The sequence below is a fragment of the Cydia fagiglandana genome, chromosome 13, assembly GCF_963556715.1.
Source record: "Cydia fagiglandana chromosome 13, ilCydFagi1.1, whole genome shotgun sequence".
Classification (NCBI taxonomy): Eukaryota; Metazoa; Arthropoda; class Insecta; order Lepidoptera; family Tortricidae; genus Cydia; species Cydia fagiglandana.
The window spans coordinates 1,497,422-1,521,987 of NC_085944.1; the positions used below are offsets into that span (position 1 = coordinate 1,497,422).

The window sequence follows — 24,566 nt, forward strand, 5'->3', positions numbered from 1 at the left end:
TTGTGTCTCTCTATCGCCCTTCCATATTAGTGTGATAGTGACAGTTGCGTTTCGTTCGCTACAGAGCGATAGCGTTTGGTATGTTGTCTACGGGACCTTAACTCTAGTCTGAGAGCCTACCGCGAACCACGTGGACGAGTTGCCTCCCTGTCACACTTACGTTTGAGTTTACAAGTGCGACAGAGGTAACACGTCGAACGTCGTTCGCGGTAGGCCCTCTACAGCTCGTAAACAGAGACGGGTCCGTTATAAGCTCCGGTCAGTATGTGTCCCGTGAATTACTTACAGATGTAGTGCATAATTGTTTTCCATCGTATTTTCTCGGGAACGTTCGTATTTGTCATGCTAGTTCAGTCAACTTCAGTACTTTTTGTACCGAACTGACTGAAATAGCAAGACACGTACGACCGTACGTACGTTTCCGTGAAAATACGATGGGAAATAACATTAAGCACTACATGTGTAACTGCCGTATTCGAACTTCAAGATATTCACAAGAGACGACACGTACTAGATCCATTCTAGATACGTTATAGTTTAGATATCAACTAGTTCTCTTTTGCAGCGCAATTCGGGCAACCAATGTCACTTTTACGTTAGATAGAGTAAGATATCTATTAGATATGAATTAGATCTCAAAGTCATATCCTGTGGAAATCGTTCAAGAGTATCTCCAAAATCGCGCAAATGTCAAATTTGACAGGTTTGATCTTAATTCTTAAACATAGGTATCGTTATCGTATCTTGGTGATGTCTAAAAGATGTCTAATAAATGTCTATTTCATAATCCGAATCGGGTCCTAAGTCTGGTTCAAAAGAACTAAACAGCGACGGGTCCGCTGTAAGCTCCACTCAGTATGTGTCCCGTGAATTATTCATCGTCACGCAACTACGCCCGTGATTCGGGCGCGGTTAAATTTTCACCCCGAGCCGAGATTGTGCCATCTAATCGCCCATCAACGTGTACAATTCACATGCTTTGTACCATTTGATTACTGTATTGTACGGGTTACACAAAACCTTTACAAATTATACACCTAAAGGTTACTCAAGAATCACTCTATTAATAGGTGAAAACCGCATGAAAATCCGTTCAGTGTTTTTAGAGTTTAAGGGGTCCACTGATTAACAGTCCGCCGGACGGTATCGGCCTGTCAGTTAGAACAAAATTTTGACAATTCCGAACAACTGACAGGCCGATACCGTCCGGCGGACTGTTAATCAGTGGGCTCCTTTATTTATACATAAAGCTTTTGTTTTATGGGATTATAATTGTTGTATTTCACACTTCAAGCAAAACACATACCTAGTCATTATTCTATATGAGTATCACATTTCTTTCACAAATATTACACCTTTCATAACTACAAAAGCTATATTCAAACTCGTTTTCGGCACCAACACAGTCAAAGCGTCAGTTTTGGACGCCCAAAACGACTGCGAAACCCAGTCGTTGCGCTAAAGCAAAAAGGCGTAGCGTCGTAATTGCGCAGGAAAATATGGCAGGCGCTTTGTTTTTGTTAACGAACTGCTCTAACAAGTCTAATAACGTTGCCTTATGAAACTATGATTGAAAGATGATTGAGTCCTTTTTTAGTCGAGGGTGGAAGTTGTGAGGGTTAGTTTTAATTGCAGAAGTCTGGTAAAAACAACTTACGTAAGTTAATAGATTTCAAACTAAAGTGTTTTACTGCGTGGTCAACATTGTAAACTTGTAGGAAGGTTTTTTAATGGTTAAAGTACTATAGCTTAACACAATCAGGCCCACTTGCACCATCCCACTAACCCGGGATTAACCGGTTAAGCCATTAAGCTAGTGTCAAATTGTACTGGTAACCATGGTGACACTCCAGGTTTAACCGCTTAACCCCGGGTTAGTGAAATGGTGCAAGTGGCCCGTATTAGATTATACTACTTATTCTGTTAATTTATTTTTTGCGAAAAAAAGAAAGCTAAAAGCCCTGTCGGTCTCAGTGGATGTTGTGACGGCATGTGTAATATTTGGGAGCATAGAAAAATGATTGACTCCCTATATAATGATATTGTTTCCTCACTGTCAAGAGCTGCTGCTGGTTGCCGTGATACAGTTAAGGCTTGGAAAGGTAAACCTAGACCAGGGTGGAATAAGCATGTAAGAGAGGCGCACAGGAAGGCTCGCCTTAGTTTTCTGAATTGGATTAGGGCCGGTAAACCAAATTCTGGGTACTTATTTGACAATATGGTGGCATCGAAAAAGATTTTTAAAGGTAAATTAAAATTCTGTCAGAAAAATAAAGAGCAAACAAAAATGGATAACCTTGCCTCCTTGCACAAAGAAAATAATTTTAAGAAATTTTGGACTGAAACGAATAAATTAAATCCTAGGGCTAGTATTCCAGTGTCAGTAGGAGGTTTAGATGACCCAAAGCAAATAGCCAACCTGTTTAGGGGTCATTTTCAGATTAAAGCCAGACCAGTGGGGGTCCGGGCGGAGCTGGATGCTGAGCACAGTGATGCTCGGGAACCTATTCTTATAACAGCTAAGGAAGTCGCATCAGTAATTAAACGGATGACGAGAGGTAGGTCTCCCGGGCATGACGGGCTCAGCGTCGAGCACTTGCAAAATGCTGGACCACATATTTATAGACTCCTGGCCATGTTATTCACCTTTGGCTTGAGACATTCGTATCTTCCAGTGGACCTTATGAAAACCGTTATAGTTCCCATTATTAAAAATAAGACTGGAGATGTTGGGGAGGTGAGTAACTATAGGCCAATATCGCTGGCTACTATCGTCGCAAAAGTGTTGGACGGTGTGCTTGAACGCCGCCTTAGTGGATACGCCAGGCTACATGACGCTCAGTTCGGTTTTCGGCCTGGGTTATCTACTGAAAGTGCAATTCTGGTTCTTAAGCACACCGTCCGATACTACACTTATAGAAGCACACCTGTGTATGCTGCTTTTCTTGACATGTCCAAGGCTTTTGACATGGTGTCGTACGAAAAGCTCTGGACCAAGCCCAAAGCAGCTGGAGTACCTCCAGAAATCACTGGGTTATTTAGTTTTTGGTACGACAACCAAGTCAATTATGTAAGATGGGCAGACACGTACTCGGATGGCTATAAGGCCGAATGTGGAGTAAGGCAGGGTGGATTAACATCACCTTTGCTGTTCAATATGTATGTGAACCAGCTGATTGTTGAGCTCAGTGGCACCAGGGTCGGATGTTCTATAGGCGGTAAAATGGTAAACAACATCAGTTACGCCGATGACATGGTGCTACTGGGCCCAACGGTCGGGGCAATTAAAAAACTGCTCAGTGTATGTGAGGCGTATGCAGAGTCCCATGGGCTCTGCTATAATGCCAAAAAGAGTGAGCTACTTATATCCCGGGCGAGCCGCAGGAGTCCATCGGAGGTGCCGCCGGTGACTCTTTGTGGAGCAGCTTTGAATAGGGTTACTCAATTTAAGTATCTCGGCCATATTGTAACAGAAGACCTCACAGATGATGATGATATTGAGCGGGAGCGTAGGGCGCTAGCAGTAAGGACGAATATGTTGATCCGCAGGTTTGCACGCAGTAAGATTGAGGTGAAGCGAACGCTATTCAAGTCATACTGCCAAACTTTCTATACGTGCAGCCTGTGGATCAAATATACGAAGCGGACTTACGGCGCCCTGCGCGTCCAATTCAACAATGGGTACAGAATGCTGTTGGGGCTGCCTCGGTTTTGCAGTGCCTCTGGGATGTTTGTGGAGGCACGAATGGATGATTTCTACGCCATTATGAGAAAACGCACAGCATCTCAGATGCACCGATTGAGGAACAGCACCAACAGTTTTCTAACCGAAATTGGCGAGAGGCTTGATAATCCCTTTTGTAAATATTGGGCCTCGATGCATGTCCCAGTCTACCGGAGGGATAAATGACTTATGTTGGTTTAGAATATTTTTGTGAATTTTATTTTTAATGTAAATAATTTATGTACTTAAATATAAGGTGTGTTGTCAATACTAACATAGTGATAAGTAATATTATTATTGTACCTAACTAATCATTTATGGATCTGTGATGTCCGAAATAAAGTCTAAATAAAATAAAAGTGTAATAACTACCTAAGTAGACATCAACTTCAACTCTCTTTGCTACGAAATACTACGCCGTATACGGCCTACGGCGTAGTATTTCGTATGGAGAAATAAGGTGGAGAAAATAATCTTAAGTAGTGTAGTAGGTACTCACTCAATATAGTGTAGGTACATAGATAGAAAAAAAGTTTTAAGCGTAGGTACTTTACGAACACATTCTAAGTGTATATGGACTCGGTTATTAGATCAATGATAGGTACCTATTGGAATGTGCGATTGTAGTTATTGTTTTGGAACTGACTTATTTTATTGAACTGACTTATTTTAATGCCGATGAAAAGGTTAATTGCTTGAATTTAAGTAAAGATACAAAAATCAACGTCGAAGTCAGCAAGATACCTACCAGAAAACAATTCAACGCTACATTGACAAAACAAGTTCAAAACAAACTCACAATAAGGCACTTAACACCGCTCTCAAAAGCAAATTACTGAAAAAAACACCCTTACATAAAAGGCTCCCTAAAAGTCTTAGCTTTCTGATCACATCAATTCAAAAAGCAATCTTGTTACGTATAAAATATGGTCCTATTTTCTGTGACGTAAAGTTAGGGAAGGGATGATTCGAGTTCGCGTCGCAGTCACGATTGAGTGTGATTGATTTGACAGCGAGGCTTTTTCGGGTGTCATTGCGATTGCTAGCCGAGACCGTGATGACCGGAGATATAGTGCATAATTGTTTTCCATCGTATTTTCTCGGAAACGTTTGTATTTATCATGCTACTTCAGTACTTTTTATACCAAGATTGACTGAAATAGCAAGACGCGTTCGTACGTTTCCGTGAAAATACGATGGAAAATAATTATGCACTACATCTGTAAGTCTGGTTCACAAGAGCCATATAGTTGTATGTATATAGTTGTGTCGTTTTCGAGAACGTTCTCTTTTTTGTATGGAAGACGTTCTCGTTCGAGAATATTTCCCATAGTAAAAGGAGGACGTTTTTAAGAAAAGCATAACATAACTCTAACCAGAGCGTCTACTGCGATCATTGCCTTAGGGTGGTATTCCATCCGTCCAATATCTTTGTCCAATGTTATTGCGTCATACTCTCTCATTAGGCAAAATGTGAGACAAAATACACATTGGACAAAGTAATTGGGCAGGTGGAATACCACCCTTACGAAGGTCGAGGAGATCGTAAAGTATTGTACGAATCAAATCCGGATTCTTCCCGAGGGTCCCGAAGTTGGAAGCTGTCGAGCTTCCAACACAGTGTGAGTTTTAATTCTTTTATGGTGAGCGTTTCGACTGAACATAGCGATTTTCGCCAAATATATAAATACTTGTGGCCGAAGGATGTCAAGTTCCAAGGGTTTCCTCACACTGCGGGATAGTGAAATGGATCACAACCATAAATGTGTTTTACGGTACATATGGTCCTATTTTCCCGCACTAGTGCGTAAAATAGCACCTTTCGTGCGATGTCAAAAGTTTAAAGGGCCATAATATGTACTGTAAAACGTTGTACGATACAAGTGCGAAAAGGTAATTCGCAACTCGTGTCGATTTAAAACACTCCCTTCGGTCGTGTTTTAATTTATCGCCACTCGTTTCGAATTTCCTCTTTTCCGCACTTGTATCGTAAATAACTATTTTAGTTTCATGATGTATTTTTAATTTTGATTCATGATCATGAAAGTAACAAATTACACATCACAAGGTCTCTGATTTGAGCAAGGTTTGCCCAAACTCGCACATCAAAGATAATACAACCTGATTTCATTCACCGCACCCCATTCAGCGAGTGAGCGGATTGAAAGAACGAGTGAACGGGTTTTATTGAACGAGATACGGTAAAGATTTGACTCCAATGGCTATAAAGTGTGGAAAATATGCGTATTTTATTTTATGTTAAGGAAGGAAAATTGTAAAGCCGTTAATTTTATTACATATTTTATTCATTTCATGAGTTTGAACAAAACGCAAATATATAGGTAATGGCATTTCAACACGATGTAGGTATTAATATAAAGCTGATTGAGCCTTAGTGCCATCCGATGGGAAGTGATAGGGCCTATATAAATCATTAATACTAACTAAGTAACTACTAACTAACTAACTAACTCTTTCCTTAGAGAACCTCATACGGAAGTCCTTCTGAGAATTTTGGCAGAGAGTTCTACCACCTGTCAACTACAGCCAATTGAGGGAGAAAATTCCCTAAAACAGCTCAGTGAAGTGTTTAAGTTTAAAGGCAAGGACTGAGTCATAGCACACAAATTTTCAGGATTCATCATGGGCTCAGTTTGTCCCGTTGTAGGTTCCAAGACTATATAGATATGGCTTTCCATCTTAGAAGGGCCCTTTTGCCTCATGTCACTCATGTGTATAATGACCTTTCAGTCATGCACATGGAGTAATACCTAATGACCCTTCCTTGATGGAAAGCCTCATATATTGTTAAACTCAAGTATTTAAGTACAATCAGTTGCAAAAGAGCATGGCGACTTTATCAATGAATTCATTCATAATTCTCCACGCAATTTTACAGAAGTCTGCACGTACTTCGTGATCTTGAAGAAGTGTCAATGCCACAGCGATCAATTAGCGGTGCTATCTGCCTCGGACCGGACAACGTTAGAGTGAGATTGACGCGTCCCTAGGGCGCCTACACCTCTGTACGTCTGTTATGCTTTTAAACGGTAGGTACGTACTCGTACACGCTGGTCATCGGCTGGCGTGTGTGATAGAGATAGGAAAGAACGGGTCAATGTACGAAATTATCCGTGCTTATCGTCCTTACTTGAATGTTACATGATGGTAAATAAAATACATACATATATGTAATCACGCCTATTTCCCGGAGGGGTAGGCAGAGACCACGGATTTCCACCTGCTACGATCCTGACATACCTCTTTCGCTTCCTTCACTTTCATAACATTCCTCATACACGCTCGCCGGTTTAGGTTGCTCTTGACCTGGCCTTTCTTCAGGATTTCCCCGATCTGATCAGAGAAAGTTCGCCGAGGTCTACCCTTTCCAACTCCCGCTTCTTATACACTCTCTTTGTTAACCTTCTTTAACTCATAATGGTAAATAAAAAATACTATAAACTAAGCTAACCTGTTGATGGCTGGTGGTGTCTTTGTTGTCGCTGCTTTCGGAGTCCGACGTGTCGGTGGGCTTCTTGCAGTAGCGGCGGCACATGCATCTGCAATAACAATACTTATTAACCAAAACATAAGGTTTTTGCAATCTGAACTTAACACATTCAGTGCGAGCGCGAGCTACGTGCTACGAGCGTAACGGGATAAACCGTATGTAGCGAAAAGCGCCCGCAAACAGAGATGCCTAAGAGTAAGAGAGAAGATGAATGCGAAGCCGCTTCCATACCATGGAAGTTACGGGCTCATTTTCGGACGACGTGCTGAAATAATATGCTGAAGTAGTATGAAAGCTGACAATATTCAAATAACATAGGTACCATATATGTTTAGCTTTTATTGCTAATTAGCATTTATTGCGAGTTCATGCATTCGCAATAAACGCAAGTACCTATAGCCCAACAATATTTTGTAACTAACTAACAAACTAATACTATACTTCAAAAGAGTCTGCGTATCATTCTGTAATGATTGTTATTCGTAACATTCCATTTTGTGACGCAACGTTTTGACGTAATAAACACCCTGACGCAACTTCGAGGCATATGGACATTCCAGGAATTGGACATTCGAGGCATATGGACATTCCAGGAATTGGACATTCAAGGCATATGGACATTCCAGGAATTGGACATTCGAGGCCAGAATGCAAACCGTCTAGGCTAAGTTTACGTGCCTATGGCAATGGTCCCACCGCGAGCTAGTAAGCTATGAGCTATCGGCTATAAACACGAACAAAAGATAAGCACTCCCGTGTAAATAAAAGAGACACGGCGATATTTATAGTTACTCGCCCAGCGGTGAGCTATAAATATCGCCGTGTCTCGTTTATTTACACGGGAGTGCTTATCTTTTGTTCGTGTTTATAGCCGATAGCTCATAACTTACTAGCTCGCGGTGGGACCAGTGCCTATGGCTAATAAAGTGTTGATGTAACAAGCTAGGTGAGTATAAATTTTCAAACGTGAGTAGATACAATCAACTGTAAAAAGGTGCACAAATCATCTCAAAAATATGTCCCATACCTCGAATGTCAGCGAATTAAGAACTATGGGACATATTTTTATAAGTTGGCTTGACTACACCCATATTTTTACAGTTGACTGTACATACTTGTGGAATATAATAAACACAGCTTGTCCAGCGGCAGATTTCCGAATCCAAAATTTCATTTTTGGGTTCCGTACTTACCCAAAGGGTAAAAACGGGACCCTATTACATACTACTTAAGACTCCACTGTCCGTCTGTCTGTCACCAGGTGGTATCTCATGAAATGTGATAGCTAGACAGTTGAAATTTTCCCACTTTAACAACATATACTAAAAAGTACGGAACCCACGGTGGGCGAGTCCGACTCGCAATAGTCCGGTTTTTTGAAAATCACAATCACAATTTTCTAAATGTCTACCTTCGCTGTGTTCATACCCCATTAACCTTTATTACATACAAACTTAACCCGGACCCGGGTATGTCCTTAAACTACGTCCAAGACCACCGGTGGACGGGCAGCAGCGTCCCTCAAATTCGGTGTACTCGACTGCGATCGCCAACCCGCCTGCCAAGCGTGGCGATTATGGCATACACCCCCCAAAAGGGGGAGGCCTATGTTCAGCAGTGGACGTCTTATGGCTGAGATGATGATGATGATGACATACAAACTTAGTATCTTCGGCTACTCTCCACAAAGACGAACATAGTCCGACCAGGTACAGTCACCTGCAATAGTATATTACACAACGAAGGCCGCAAAAATATCTGACACGATCTTATTTGTAAAGCCATAAGAGCGTGTCACATATTTTTGCGGCATTCGAAGAGTAACATATTATTGCAGGTGGCTGTACAGTAGGTATAACTTGTAAGATATGACCCAACTAAATATTTAGAGGTAGTTAAACTCGGGAACTTCACTTAGGTACGATATTATGTTACCACTGTACTTTTATTGAGATATATTCAACCTTATGACTTGCTTTTTCAAGACTATATTCGTTTGAAATTGGACCATGTAGCAATTTAATCAGTAACTTCAAAACTTACAGCAAAAAGGAAAGTACGTCATTCTTATTATCTCTTGTTTTAACGTTCATGTTTTTCTTTTTATTACACATATTTATATTTTCTGGAAGTTTTTCTTTATTTTATATTCATACCGTAATGGAACTGATTAATGTATTTTTCTTTTCATAACTTTGCCTGAAATACCGTTGTTTTACCCACAAGTGATGTAGAAATAAATTATTTAAAGTGCAGATTTTTTTAAGAAGTGTAATGCTCTGTAGATATCACTAGGCGCTTCCCTAGGCGCATTATGTCAGATATGATGGAAATATTCGCTGGCTGTTCACATTGCCGGTAAGTATCGTAAATTTCCTTTCATTGTCTACTATACCAAATAAAAACATCCGGCTTCTGAATGCAATGATTTTCTACTACTAAACAACTGTTTATATCTATACATTTATGTAGATGTTTATATAGATTTATCTGACAGCTATTTGGCGTAGTAGGAAACATTGAGCAATTTAAGGTACTATTTCTAAAAGTACCTAAAATATGCCATCAAATAATATAAAACTCGCTTATCGCTCGCTACCCGCAGATCGTCGCAAGTGGGACACCTGCCTAAGTAAGGGCCCCCCCACATCTGGCGTCCTTCGAGCGTCGGCGTCTGTCGGCGTCGGTCCAGCGCTATGAAAAATGACGTCGCTGCGCAGTTGCGTCGACGCTGCGTCGACGTTGCGTCTACGTCGGCCATAGAATTGTAGACGTCGACGCTCGAAAGACGCCAGATGTGGGGGGGCCCTAAGCTCATGAATGAACAGCTGTTGTTCGAAGATCTTTTGCGTAACTCGTAATGTATTTTTCGTTAAGAGTAACGAGAAAATAATGAATACCTCAACAGTCAAAGATTTAGTTATGATTCCGTAGGTCGGTTTCTCGGGAGAAAAAAATGTGCTAGGTACTGCTCGATTCGAACTTTAAGATATGCCAAATACTTATTACGTCTAGATACGATATTGATTTGATATGTCAGTGTCAAAAGTGCCTTGTTTGAAGAAACGTCACCTTTGACACTGATATATCTATTCTATATCGTATCTCTTAAAAGTTCGAATCGGGACGCTAGTGATATAACTAAATATCCACTTAACTGTCATCGATATTTTACGATAGAAACCTTTTTCTATTATGATAAAATCCGTGACTCCGATTTTAAGTAAATAATGCTTTTTCAATGCCTAATAAATACTTGTAAACCATTTTTTAGGGTTCCGTACCCAAAGGGTAAAACGGGACCCTATTACTAAGACTTCGCTGTCCGTCCGTCCGTCCGTCTGTCCGTCTGTCTGTCACCAGGCTGTATCTCACGAACCGTGATAGCCAGACAGTTGAAATTTTCACAGATGATGTATTTCTGTTGCCGCTATAACAACAAATACTAAAAACAGAATAAAATAAAGATTTAAGTGGGGCTCCCATACAGCAAACGTGATTTTTGACCAAAGTTAAGCAACGTCGGTTTCTTACAGAGTCGAATTAGTTTAGCCCCTGCATGGAGCCTCATAAAATTACAATATATAAAAATTTAAAATATCTTTAAGTACTTATACAAAAAACGAAGAAACAATTTCATTTCCCATTTTCACGACATGGAGGTAAAATTACCAAGCTTCGTACCGACATCATAAAACGGAATATCCATTTAAAGGCATAAAAGAATATTGTTCCGACTAGGAAAAATACACATTTACATTCAATTACATACTGTATAAGGGCCATTTTATTTAAAGTTGTCCCCTACACTTTTTTCAGATTTTTTTATGTTATTTCTACTCAGAATCATAAGCTTTTGATCCTAATAGGAGAAAAAGTGTCTCAGAATTTCCATACATTTTTCAGATTTTCCATTCTATGACCGCCATACAAAGTCTATGAAAAAACCGGGCAAGTGCGAGTCGGACTCGCTCACGAAGGGTTCCGTACCATAAAGCAAAAAAAAAAACAAAAAAAAATGCAAAAAGCAAACGGTCACCCATCCAAGTACTGACCACGCCCGACGTTGCTTAACTTTGGTCAAAAATCACGTTTGCTGTATGGGAGCCCCACTTAAATCTTTATTTTATTCTGTTTTTAGTATTTGTTGTTATAGCGGCAACAGAAATACATCATCTGTGAAAATTTCAACTGTCTAGCTATCACGGTTCGTGAGATACAGCCTGGTGACAGACAGACGGACGGACGGACGGACGGACGGACGGACGGACGGACAGCGAAGTCTTAGTAATAGGGTCCCGTTTTACCCTTTGGGTACGGAACCCTAAAAATGGTAACGGCATGGAAATAAAAACCTTGGGACACTTTTTTTCTCCTATTAGGATAAAAAAGAGCTTGTGATTCTGAGTAGAAATAACATACAATTTCACAAATTAAATATAAAGATCAGGAGACAACTTTAAATCATATGGCCCATAAAGTTGAGTGAGTACAGTTTTATGAATGAACTCAATTCACAACTGCAGTAGTCAACAGTTTGAAAAAGCTGTGAACCGTGGATAATGCAGTAACTTTTTTAATTAAACTGTCAAATTTGAATAGCCAGCTTTGAACTGTCGCAGTCATAGACCACCGGTCATAGACTCCGATTCAAAAGCGAATAAGTAGGGCTTGAATAATTATGTTATACATACATGTAATCACGCCTATTTCCCGGAGGGGTTTTTTTTTTTTTTAGCGATATCAAATATCAAATATATCAATATCAACATTTATTCAGCAAATAGGCCACAAGGGCACTTTTACACGTCAACATTGAATTTACATAAAAGCAAAAATAATAACATCAACAATTTTATAAATTAAAACTAACAATTCAATCTAACGTATTACAATTACTAAGAGATGTATATGGTCTCTTAATGTCGAATTACATACAAAATACAGATAAAAAAACACACACAAAAAATCTATAATATTTAGAGGTGTAAATGTCTCTAGGTGTCAGAACTATAAGATTATATAGTTTATCAAGTTATCCTTAGAGATGTATAGGGTCTCCAAGAGTCAATATCCTGTATAATTAATACATTCATTAAAAGAAAAGAAACATACGAGAACAGAATGAGGCGTCTCACTGTAATTAATTAATAAAAGTTACTAAGTATAATAGCTCGTGTTAGCTTAACAGACCAGTCTCCACAAACAGCACCCGTTCACGAGTATGACGCGTATCTCAGCCATCGCCTCCCTCAACCTTCATTCGGGAAAGTGGCGACCCGATCAACAACGCCACCGTAAGCAAAGACTTTTAAGCGAGCATGACATGTTCAAGCTACCGGCCTATAATAATATTAAAGGGTAGACAGAGACCACGGATTTCCACTTGCTACGATTCTGACATACCTCTTTTGCTTCCTTCACTTTCATAACATTCCTCATACACGCTCGCCGGTTTAGGGTGCTCTTGACCTGGCCTTTCTTCAGGATTTCCCCGATCTGATCAGTGAAAGTCCGCTGAGGTCTACCCCCTCCAACTCCCACTTCCACTTCTCCATGTTATGTTGTTACAAAAGGGTTGTAAACCGTCTGACGTTAATACAAGTATTAAGTAGATAATAAGTAAACATTGCACGCCCATGTGTGGTCACTGTTTATTGATCAATTTGCATTTTCTCAGAAAATACATGTTTAAAACGTATAATGCCAGGTAAAGATAAAATCGCACTGGATGCCTGTTCAAACTTAAGGCAGACATTTGATACCATTTCGAGATGATACAAATCTAGAGGTGCCTATAGCCTGCATCAATGTATAATTGGGTGAATCAACTTTTTCTTGTCACTAGTTGCCGTGGTTACGTTCTCCTACGTCACTCTTAAAATACTAGTTTTTTCGTGTTTAACGTGCAAACTTGAATTTTTTGGTAGTTATAAAGCCTATCCATAGTGGGACATCTACTTAGCACGTTTGTAGAACATGGTTCAGCAGTTCTTCTAACAAACTATGTGACTATTGTCTCCTGGCTGATGGGGCAGAATAACAACAAGAAATAGGTGATCGAACCAATTATAAGCAAGATGCACTATCAGTTCAAACAGGCCTCCTGGTACTATTTTAAAATGACTCACCTGATGAAAAGCGTGGCGAAGAGCACCAGCAGCAGCGGCAGCAGCGTGGCGAAGCAGGCCAGGAACAGGGTCTGCAGGTCCGTGAACCCTGAGAACACGGACAGGACTGCGCCGGGTTAAATGTCCCAAGACTCCAGTAATATAATATGACAATGCACGGGACAACATAGGGGATATATTGTTGGAATTACAGAATATCTATATGAAGATTGAGTAAGAATGTTAGAGATAGTAAAATAGCACCAGCAGTAAGTGTCAGCAGCGTGAAGCGACCAGGAATAAGGTCTGCAGGTCCGTGAACCCTGAGAACACGGACAGGACTGCGCTGGGTTAAAAGTCCCAAGACTCCAGAAATATATGACACTGCACTAAGGGACAACATAGGGGACAGATTACTGGCATTACAGAACATATGAAGACTGAATAAGAACGTTAAGACGTAGTAAAATAGCACCAACATCAGTGGCAGCAATGTGAAGCAGGCCAGGAATAAGGTCTGCAGGTCCGTGGACCCTGAGAACACGGACACGACTGCGCTGGGTTAAATGTCCCATGACTCCAGTAATAGGTACTAGAGATTAATCTTCAAAACCAGTGAGAGGTTTCAAAAAGTGTGCTCAAAGCCCCCAAATCTCCTCTAAGCCATTCTAATATTGGTATCGTCTAGGGAATGCTCCCGGTACTGAGTTTGTATGGCGAGGACCGGAAATTCCCGGTTCCGATACTGTGTTTGTATAGAAAACCAGTACCGGGAGCACTCCCTAGTATCGTCTAACAGAGACCTGTCATCCAGTTCGATGTACCATATCTAGAAGCCGTGGTTAGGTAGAAATGAGCCGTATAATTCCTGATTTGACTTTACTTTCGCATAGTATGCAGTATTTCTCTCTGATCGCTGGGACGTTCTAATCAGGAAATTTCTATTAAGGTCATGAAAGAATCCAGGAAAACAATTCTGCCTTTCCAAGCCGGTGTTTTGAAAAAATATATGTTTTGCTTACTGAAAGCATACCAGTAGACCAGCATTACCAGCCCATAGCTTCCAACAATAGGTTTTAATAAAATTCAATTTATATTCGCAAACTCCCGTTTCCCTATTAAAAATCCGCAGTCAATCTGTCAAAAAAGCTTCGTCAATTTAACAAAACGATTTCCATTGTCAACAGATTTGAGCTGCTAAACTCACGTATCAGAAATCCATTAAATTTGGGTGAAAATAAATTGTAGATGGAGAGCTAGTTCCGGAAAATGGTATACCTAATACTTATAGAAATATAAGTATTTTAAGTCGTAAACACAAACACGCATGATACAATTTACATAACAGCACATTTGTAACACACCCGTGAATTCAAATGAGCCGTGTGTTTTAGCTCTATTTATAAAGTTATTTAAAAATACCAGCTTTACCTAATAGAGTGCAAATAATTCTTTAAAATTTCATTACGATATTTAAGAATTACATAATGCCGTGTGTTACGGCATAATTTCATTCACATCGACATAAAGTAAAATTCACTTGTCCTCTATCTTTTTAGACATCGTTTACGTATTTTCCGGGGCTCACTCTTAGACTATGGGCTTTATATAAATTGGGTCGTCTAGACTCTAGATTACATTCCAGAAATAAATTACGATCGGACTTGAAAGGAATTTTGTAATTAGTTTAGAATCTGAGTATTAGAATATGTTCTAAATTCTAATTCGTTTAGAATCTCCAATGGTAGAAAAGTAAATCACTATTTATTTTTAAAATTCAATGATATGATACCTATTGATGAAACCTTTGAAAATATTGTTCATTTTGAAATTTAAGTAGGTTAAGTAAACATTTATTCGGTTTCCGATAAAATACCTAATAAAAAATATTTAATAGCTTTTATATTAATTGAGACTAGTTAATGCTTACTGGCGTCGACCATTTAATATTGATATGCCTTAAGATTGGCAATAGAAATAATAACAGATACTTGTATCATTTCAAATTAGACCATTAGATTCAACTAGTAACTATAAATGGATTGCTTACTTGTATCGGGCGCCAAATCGTTGTCGACCTCATGTCCCGTTATATTCACAAAGTATGCACTCTTGTTGTCTCCCTTCGGCCTTAACACCTCCACCAGTTCCACGTAGTCAAACTTTCTACTTCTATTCCTTCCTTCTAAACTGTTATCACTTAAACCATCCTTAACGCTCCGGTTATAAACATCAGTTTCATTTAACTTGGTTGAAATTAGGAACTCAAATCTTGGCATGTCTTCCACTAGCTCTGACGCTGGTCTGAAAAGTATATCTGTTAGCGTTTCGTCTCTATCAGTCTCAGAGTCTATTATATCTTCCATCAAAGAACTTGATATGTTTAGCTGTTTTTCAAACCCTGGAGCATCATCTTTCTTAATTTCTAGCACGGGATCCTTTTCTTTCATATTTTTCTTAGATAACGCTTCGTCTCTATCTTGCTCAGCGTTAACAATTTCTTCCATATCAGTGTTTGAATTTCTATTTGTTTCTTCAACTGTTTGATCTGCATGGCCATCATTATCGGTAGCTACTATTAGTGTATCTGAATTAGGTTCTACAGGTAAAATAAAAGTATCGTTATTATTTATGTAGACATCTGTGGTGTTGTCAGAATATGGTCTAGCGTGTACTATGTCTGCTGTTAGTAGTGCGTTTAGAAGGAAGAACATTAGTTTTAGTTTGACGTTCGTCATTTTGCTTCTCACTTCATCGTTGGTTGTTTAACGCCGCTCCGCTTCCATAATTGCGTTCAAGTCTGGAACAAGAGGAACTATTAACTATGCGGCAACGAGGTTAAGGAGAGGACGCCCCCGCACTTTAGCAGTTTGTCAAAAGTTCAGAGCAAGGATAAAAGGCTCGAAGTTGGGTAAAGGTGAGTTGAATAACGATGAACATTAAGCAACCTTCTAGTAATATATAAGTTTGACAGACTTGTTAATAACTTAAAAGTCCAGACTGAAAAATAAAGAAAAACAAAAACATAAAAGCTCAACATAAAATAGTTTCATAATCACTGTACTGTCTCAGTGAAATTGTCTTCAAACAAACATGTAGAAAAAAAGTAACCATCCGAGTTTAGGTCGAGATTCTACAGTAGGTATGGCAATCTTTAAAATAAACAAGTTCTTAAAGCATCAGTATATATCGTACATTAACTACGGTAATTACTTTATCATTCGGGCTTTACAATGCTCGTTTGCAACTTAAGTGGTATGAAGTGAGCAATATTTTCCAAATTTGCATGAGTAGGTATAAATTTTCTCTGGCAGTCTCTAGCCTAAAAGTGGAAACGTAACCTTTATAATTTTTATAAACAGTCGGGGATTTAAATATTTATTCTAACTTAGCTAAAACCTTGAAGAGCGAAAACGGTCTCGGTGGAAAAATGAACGCTGTCCTTTACATTATTAACATCACAATCTATTTCAATTTTATATACAGGGTGTGGCCTGTAACACGAGCAAATAATTAAAACATAGATTGTACTCCTCAAACGGTGACACTTTTGTTCAACAACTTTTAAAAATTATGAAGTGTTTAAACTCGTTATTTTTCATACAAAATAAATATTATTTTCAATAGACGCCATCGCCACGCCATTTCATTGTGATTGACGTTGCTTGTCACGCCTTAAACATAACAAAATTGGCAATACATTGCGTCTTTGAATAACCTTTAAAGTGTATTAAAAATCAAACTACAAGTTTTTTTTTAAAGTCGCTGAACAAATGTTGGTCAGTATAAGGAGTACAGCCTACTGTTAAATTTTTTGCTCGTATTACATGCCACACCCGGTATTACAGGACATCTCCTCTTTGCTTCTTATTTAATATCTTTCACAAAGACACTTTTATGAACTAAATGTCAGCAAAATTTTCGTTCAGTTTTATAAGAAGTGATACAGCTGAACAGAAAATTTGTGAATCAGAACTTTATCTCCAATTTTTAACAACGTGAATAGTAGGTACCTATCCAAGTAGAGTTAGAACAAGATAACTATGCAACGATTTTGATAGCAGCGATTAATAAGTTTATTACCAAAATTTTAGTGAAGTATATTTTATTGATAAAAACAAAGAAAGAAATAAACAAACATAATAAAACTTAAAAATCTATAGATAAAAAAATTGGCCCAGATCGCCGTCAATGGGCAAGGTGCCCAGAAGTTTGGCCGTATTTCCCCGTTGTATAGCGATGCTAATACGCTGGGCGAAATAGTGGCCAGCCCTCTGGTCACCAGAAGCCTCTATTAGCAGCGATTGTGCAAGTCTTCTTCCAAACGTGATAATTTTTGACTTTTAAAATAACACTTGCACAGTCTCTGCTATTAAAATTGCTGCAGAGTTATCTTGGTCTAACTCTAAATAATATTTATTGCACTACAAAGGAAACAAATTCAGAAACAGATTTAAAGTGTAAATACTGTAAATAAGGGAAGGCAGGTAGTTAGCAGGCGGTCTAAAAATCCTAACAACTAATGACAGTTTTCTATTACTTTCAATGCGTCTTCTTTATAACAGACTCCTCTAGATATTATATATATATATATATATATATATGAGAATGTATGCCGTTGATGTATATTCGTAGCCATTCGGCTGTCTTATCAACCAAATCAAACAAAAGTCTTTGCATACTTTTGCACTTACTCCGACGACTTTGGCAAACTACGCTTCATTTAAATTTAAAAGACAATCCCCTGAGCAAACGACATTGTCTGTGGCCCAAGACACAATTGTGCCAACATTACGACTCTTGAGGGGGACACGATTGCGCAAATTGAATTTGAGTTTTTATTGTCAGCTCTTTCCGCGCTTCATCTTATTTGTCCATGGCGAGCTAACATTGCGTTTTACTGTGGGTTTTTAGGGTTCCGTACCCAAAGGGTAAAACGGGACCCTATTACTAAGACTTCGCTGTCCGTCCGTCCGTCTGTCCGTCTGTCTGTCACCAGGCTGTATCTCACGAACCGTGATAGCTAGACAGTTGAAATTTTCACAGATGATGTATTTCTGTTGCCGCTATAACAACAAATACTAAAAACAGAATAAAATAAAGATTTAAGTGGAGATCCCATACAGCAAACGTGATTTTTGACCAAAGTTAAGCAACGTCGGGCGTGTTCAGTACTTGGATGGGTGACCGTTTTCTTTTTGCATTTTTTTCCGTTTTTTGTTTTTGCTTTATGGTACGGAACCCTTCGTGCGCGAGTCCGACTCGCACTTGCCCGGTTTTTTTTTTAAAGTGGTTTCACAGTTTGGTCGACACGGTGACCAGCGACTGCTTTTGGTGTGAAGAGATTGGTGTCGTGGCCGAAAGGGCCGCGGCACCATCAAGGATAAAAGGGAAAGGAAATTTACAGAGTAGGGATAGCAAGGAATAGAGGAGAGAAATGGGATAGAGAAAAGCAAAGAATAGAGAAGAGAAGTTAACTCGTAGCATCAATAAGTTAAGTTATGTTATGAGGTAGTTGCAGGAATTAAATACTAATAATAGTATTTAACTCCTGCACGGTCTGTTATTTTCCCAATGGGGGCGGCGAGAGTAGAGCCCCACAGGTCTGTTTTACTGTGGTAAATCTAGGCTTTTCATGTTAAAGATGACTCACGTTAGACCGGGCCGTGTCCTGGCCGGAGCTTCCGGGGCTTATTTTTTTATGACATGACAGGTGATCACGTGATGCTTTCCATAGAAAACGATGCGCCGGTAGTTCCGGGCCGGACGGCGGACACGGCTCGGTCTAACGTGACACATCCTTTACTTGTACAGATCGTTGTATTGGGTTAATTTTGCAAGCTTTTATTTAAATTGCAATGTTTTCGTTCGAGTCAATCTTGCAAGAATTATTTTATGGCATTTTTTATTTCGCGGAAATATTAATTTAACGTTGGGTCTTTTCCAAACTCGTTATTTTGCCCTAACATTGTAACCTTATTTTGCCCTAACTTCATCGCACCAACTTCTAGAAACTTCCAACACTATTTAACCTCGTTTTGCCGTTAAACTAACTTTACAGCATGAAGTTTACAGCAGAACCTCTCAAGCCGGAAGCGGTTAACTTGCTGTAATTCTGGCTTTTACAACGGGATACTTCAGTTAATAAAACACACTAGAATGACTGAATATGTTTGTAGAAGTCAGTGCGCTTGAAAAAGGATCTATTAAAGATAAAAATGTTTATTTGTTTATAATACACTCAAGGTATTAAATATCGACACGAACAGTGCCAAAAATATGTACACGGTACTTTAATGTATGGGCAAAAAGGTGGTGTACCTAAGTACATATATTTTTGGCACTTTATCAGTGCCAATATTTTAATACCTATAGTTCGTTTTTTTTAGCATTAGAAAGAACTCCGCAGAAGTAAGCGTGCAGTTTTTATCAGGCTCGTTAATTGTTAATAATTATTGAATTATCTAATGTAGCATGGTTAATACATATAATTTACTTCAAATTGTTACCGCTAAAAGTGCCAAATTTAGAACCATAAGTGAACTTCTGCGAAGTTCTTTCTAATGCTAAAAAAAACGGACTATAGACTGTACTTTTTTAACAGATATATTATGATACATATTTAAAACTTTCGCGTTTACCCGACGAAACGTCTTTAGGTAGTTGCACAAATCTCTGTTATGACATTTTGCTGGGACATCCGTTAGTCAGACCCGTCTATAAATGTGAGTTAATATGTGTTCAAATCGCGAAAGCTTTAAATATTAGATATAATATTGTTCCTACTGGCCTTATTAAAAATTTACTTGTATAATGAAGCCTAGAACCGACGCAGTGAAGAGGCCGCGGGCAGGCGCGGATCCAGCCCTCAAAAAAGGTTGTGGTCGGTTTACTAATATGTGGCCGAAAATTGTATGGCAAATTATCACTTCCCAAACTATTTTTCCCATAGTATCATTTGGCAAAACTATCAGATGGCAAACCAATGTTTCGCATATATAACATGTCGCAAATTATTATTTACAATATTATTGTATGGCAAAATATTTAGTTGGTCATGTTTCAAAATGTCTTTTATTGTTATGTCGAATGTATTGATAGGCATAAATTATTTTTCGCCTAATATTGTGATGCATACTACTAAATACCCTAATAATATAGTACTCAACTACTCATGGTACAAATTACAGTAGCATTTTATTTCGTTACGTAGGTAGTTTTTTCGAGATGTGCAGTTCAATGATGGAGGTAGTAATTTTGTTTACTACATTTCTGGCAACAGTTTGTTTTCGTGGGGTCGCAATTCTTACCTAACCTAACCCACTTTTCTGGCAACAGTTCGTTTTCTTGGGGGTCGCAGTTCTAACCTAACCTAATCCACCTTTCAGGCAACAGTTTGTTTTCGTGGGGTCGCAGTTCTGACCTAACCTAACCCACTTTTCTGGCAACAGCTCGTTTTCTTGGGGGTTGCTGTTCTAACCTAACCTAACCCACTTTTCTGGCAACAGTTCGTTTTCTTGGGGGTTGCAGTTCTAATCTAACCTAACCCACTTTTCTGGCAACAGTTCGTTTTCTTGGGGGTGGCAGTTCTAACCTAACCTAACCCACCTTTCAGGCAACAGTTTGTTTTCGTAGGGTCGCAGTTCTAACCTAACCTAACCCACTTTTCTGCCAACAGTTCGTTTTCTTGGGGGTCGCAGTTCTAATCTAACCTAACCCACCTTTCAGGCAACAGTTTGTTTTCGTGGGGACGCAGTTCTAACCTAACCTAAGCCACTTTTCTGGCAACAGTTCGTTTTCTTGGGGGTCGCAGTTCCAACCTAACCCACCTTTCAGGCAACAGTTTGTTTTCGTGGGGTCGCAGTTCTAACCTAACCTAACCCACTTTTCTGGCAACAGTTCGTTTTCTCGGGGGTCGCAGTTCTAACCTAACCTAACCCACCTTTCAGGTAACAGTTTGTTTTCGTGGGGTCGCAGTTCTAACCTAACCTAACCCACTTTTCTGGCAACAGTTTGTTTTCGTGGGATCGCAGTTCTAACGTAACCTAACCCACTTTTCTGGCAACAGTTCGTTTTCTCGGGGGTCGCAGTTCTAACCTAACCCACCTTTGAGGCAACAGTTTGTTTTCGTGGGGTCGCAGTTCTAACCTAACCTAACCCACTTTTCTGGCAACAGTTCGTTTTCTTGGGGATTGCAGTCATCTAACCTAACACATGTTGGTACAGTCATCAAATCTATTAGCGTAGTGGCACCCGTCCATGGAAATATGTAGATACGTTTGTTAAAAAAAAAGCCACCAACAGGTCAAATAGCCATCAAAATATATTATGAAAAGTAAGTATAAATAAAGCAAACGTTTTTTGACAATTAAGAGTTAGCTAAGTTGAAACATTTGCTCAGTGACTATTTGTCTTAATGAATTTTGGTAAAATGAACATCTACTAAATAAAATTGTGATCAAATAAAAAGTATGCGAAGTTTCAATTTTGGCAAACGTTATGTAACAATAAATAGTTAGGTATAATAAAACATTTGCTTAGTGACTATTTTTCTAAATAAATCGTGGTAAAATGAACATCTGCTAAATAAAATTGTAGTCAAATAAAAATTATGCTAAATAATAATATGCTAAGCATTGGTTTGCCAACTAAAAGTACTGCAATAAGTTGGTTGGGAAGTGAAATTAGGCGAAAAATATTTCGGCGAGATGGCAGTACACCGTTGTGGTCACACACACTCCAAAATCGGCCAAGTGCGACTCGAGGGTACCTGATGATTCCCCGACCAATAAATTCTACTCGGGGAATCAATAGTGCACCCTATTAGGGTTGTGGGCATGCCCACCGTGCCCACTACGGTGGATCCGCGCCTGGCCGCGGGCGGTCCTAGAGAGCTCTTCACTCTATTAATGTTTCTGGCTTAGCCTTGGAACTCAAGACGAGCTGAGCACAGCTAGTTTTATACTGTCACAGTCCGTACCGTCTTTACCATAAGGACACACGGGGCCCGTGCCCAGGGCCTCCTTCCTCAGGAGGCCCCGAAGGACAGACAATAACAGTATACATATTTGAATACCCATAATAAATAGAAGGTCATAGTAGAAAAATTTTAGTCTAATTAGCTTTCTTTACTTTGCCCCAAATTCTTATGTGCCCAAGGGCCCCGGCATAGTTTAAGACGGCCCTGGTCACAGTGACGGTTTTGTCATATGCATGTAATTTATAAAAGAACTACGTATTAACATACTTCATTACACAAAAGGGTCTACCGCGATATAATCACCGCGTAAAAACGATGAAATTATATCGCGGTAGACCCGTTTGTGTAATTAAATACGTGCACAAAACGCGAGTTAAAGTGTTGCACGTTAACATATTTAGAATTAAAATAATCAAGCACTGACTGAAAAAAGCTACTACAGTGTAAGATTTCCTTTGTGATAATATAAAAAAAGTCTTATTGATTCTTAAAATGTGCCATTCTCAACCAAAAGGTCGTTATTATAGGTAAGGCGCTATTTCCATATACCTTCTATTTGAAATCGACCTTATTGACAACCGCCAAAGTGGTACCTTTTGGTCGAAAACGTCACAAATGATAATGATGCACGTGAATCCTTAGCTTAATTTCTTAATGAAGTTAGTAGCAAATTTCGTCGCAGCTGAAAGCGTCTAATTCAGTTTTTCTCGTCTGTTTGAACGTGCCTAATTAGCGTATAATGAAGTTATTCAGATCTGCAAACCGGAATTACTGCAGTGGAGCGCTTTTCAAAATGTTCGTTGATTCACAGGTTTTTTACAGCATATATATGATTTTATCAAAAAAAACACACACATATTGGATTTATGGTAAAAATATTAAGAGGAGTTTTTTTATAAACTTATCTATACTTAGATATTTAAATATACTCAAACACAAACACACCCACTTCGTCGAAAAGGCGCGAAAATAATTTTTCATAACGTCTAATTTTTTTTAAATTTGCCGCCCTTTTTTACTGACAAAGTGGGTGTGCCAGAGTACATCAACAAATTTTTAAGTCTGATACGATTTGCCCAGTTATTCGCTTTTGTCTACCCTGTACGCCGATAAAAAAAACATGCCAACAATTTTATTGCAGCTCCGTCATCAATACACGAGTGCAAGCGGGATGCTCTTATATTGATATTTCGCTCGTACACCTTATAAATCAAATTCCTTCGCCGCGTCTGTCTGTTTGTGTGATTGTTTGTATATATTCGCGATAAACTCAAAAACTACTGAACGGTTTTTCACGCGGTTTTCACCTATCAATAGTGATTCTTGAGGAAGGTTGTGTATAATTTGTTAACCCGTGCGAAGCCGCGGGTCTCTAGTATCGTATATATCGTAGTGTCAATATAAATTGATATTCACAAGCTATCGGCGACCACGTTCGAGCACGTGCGAATGCCGCAGCCAATAATTTGCACCACGAATTGCAAACGATATGCATTTGAATTTCTATGGTATCCGGGACTAGATATATTAGAGAAAATGTATATTAGAAGGTAAATTATTAAAATAAACTAACCTTATTGAATACAAAAAAATAAGAATTAAACTACGTATAGTAACCTAAAATATTTATTCTACTAAATATATTTGGACGCCTGCTTTCGCCAGACGTAAAACCTGACCAGTAAATAATATATGATCATTGTCAAGAGGGCGCTGGTATTCTCATCTACTTATTTTTTTTTTTTTATTTAGATATTTAATTCAGGCAACAAGGCCCATATTACAAATACCTTACAGACTAACATACATATGTATTTTATAAACTTAAAACTAAACACTATTTAGACGACAAAACGGCGTGGCTCCGTTGTGTCGGCTGCTCTTGTGTCGGATTCGGCAGTTTGCCCCGGAACCTCCGAAACACGACACCTTTCGGCCAGAAGTCGGCGCACTCGATGGTCCCCTGCAGCGGTCGCGGCACGCGCACCACAAAAGAGTTGAAGTGCACGTAGTGGCGCGATCGAAGTTGGAACACCCTCAGCGTGTAGCCGGTCTTCTGGTGTACATACTCCACCACTTCAGCAGCCGTGGCGGTATAATGCAGGCGCGATACGTACAGCGCCTTACTCGGTGTAGCAATCCGCAAGCCAGAATTAGCCGGTTCGGCGGTACCACACTGAGTCTTACGAGGCGCCGTGCGCGCCTTCTTCTTTCTTGATACCAGTGTGAAATCCTCCTCAT

The 24,566-nt window shown here is 39.2% G+C and overlaps 1 protein-coding gene across 2 annotated transcripts in view; it reads right to left on the reverse strand.

Annotated features, from left to right (window-relative positions):
• LOC134669956 (uncharacterized) overlaps positions 1-24,566 on the reverse strand; it is a 110,053-nt gene that overhangs the window by 35,823 nt on the left and 49,664 nt on the right. The window contains exons 2-4 of one of the 2 annotated variants that reach the window (XM_063527591.1): positions 15,396-16,145; positions 13,367-13,472; positions 7,197-7,284 (exon numbers count right to left, since the gene is read on the reverse strand). In XM_063527591.1, the coding sequence (XP_063383661.1) occupies positions 7,197-7,284; positions 13,367-13,472; positions 15,396-16,083 (882 nt within the window). In that variant the 5' untranslated portion in view covers positions 16,084-16,145. The remainder of the gene's footprint in view (positions 1-7,196; positions 7,285-13,366; positions 13,473-15,395; positions 16,146-24,566) is intronic. The other variant, XM_063527592.1, reaches the window with a different exon arrangement.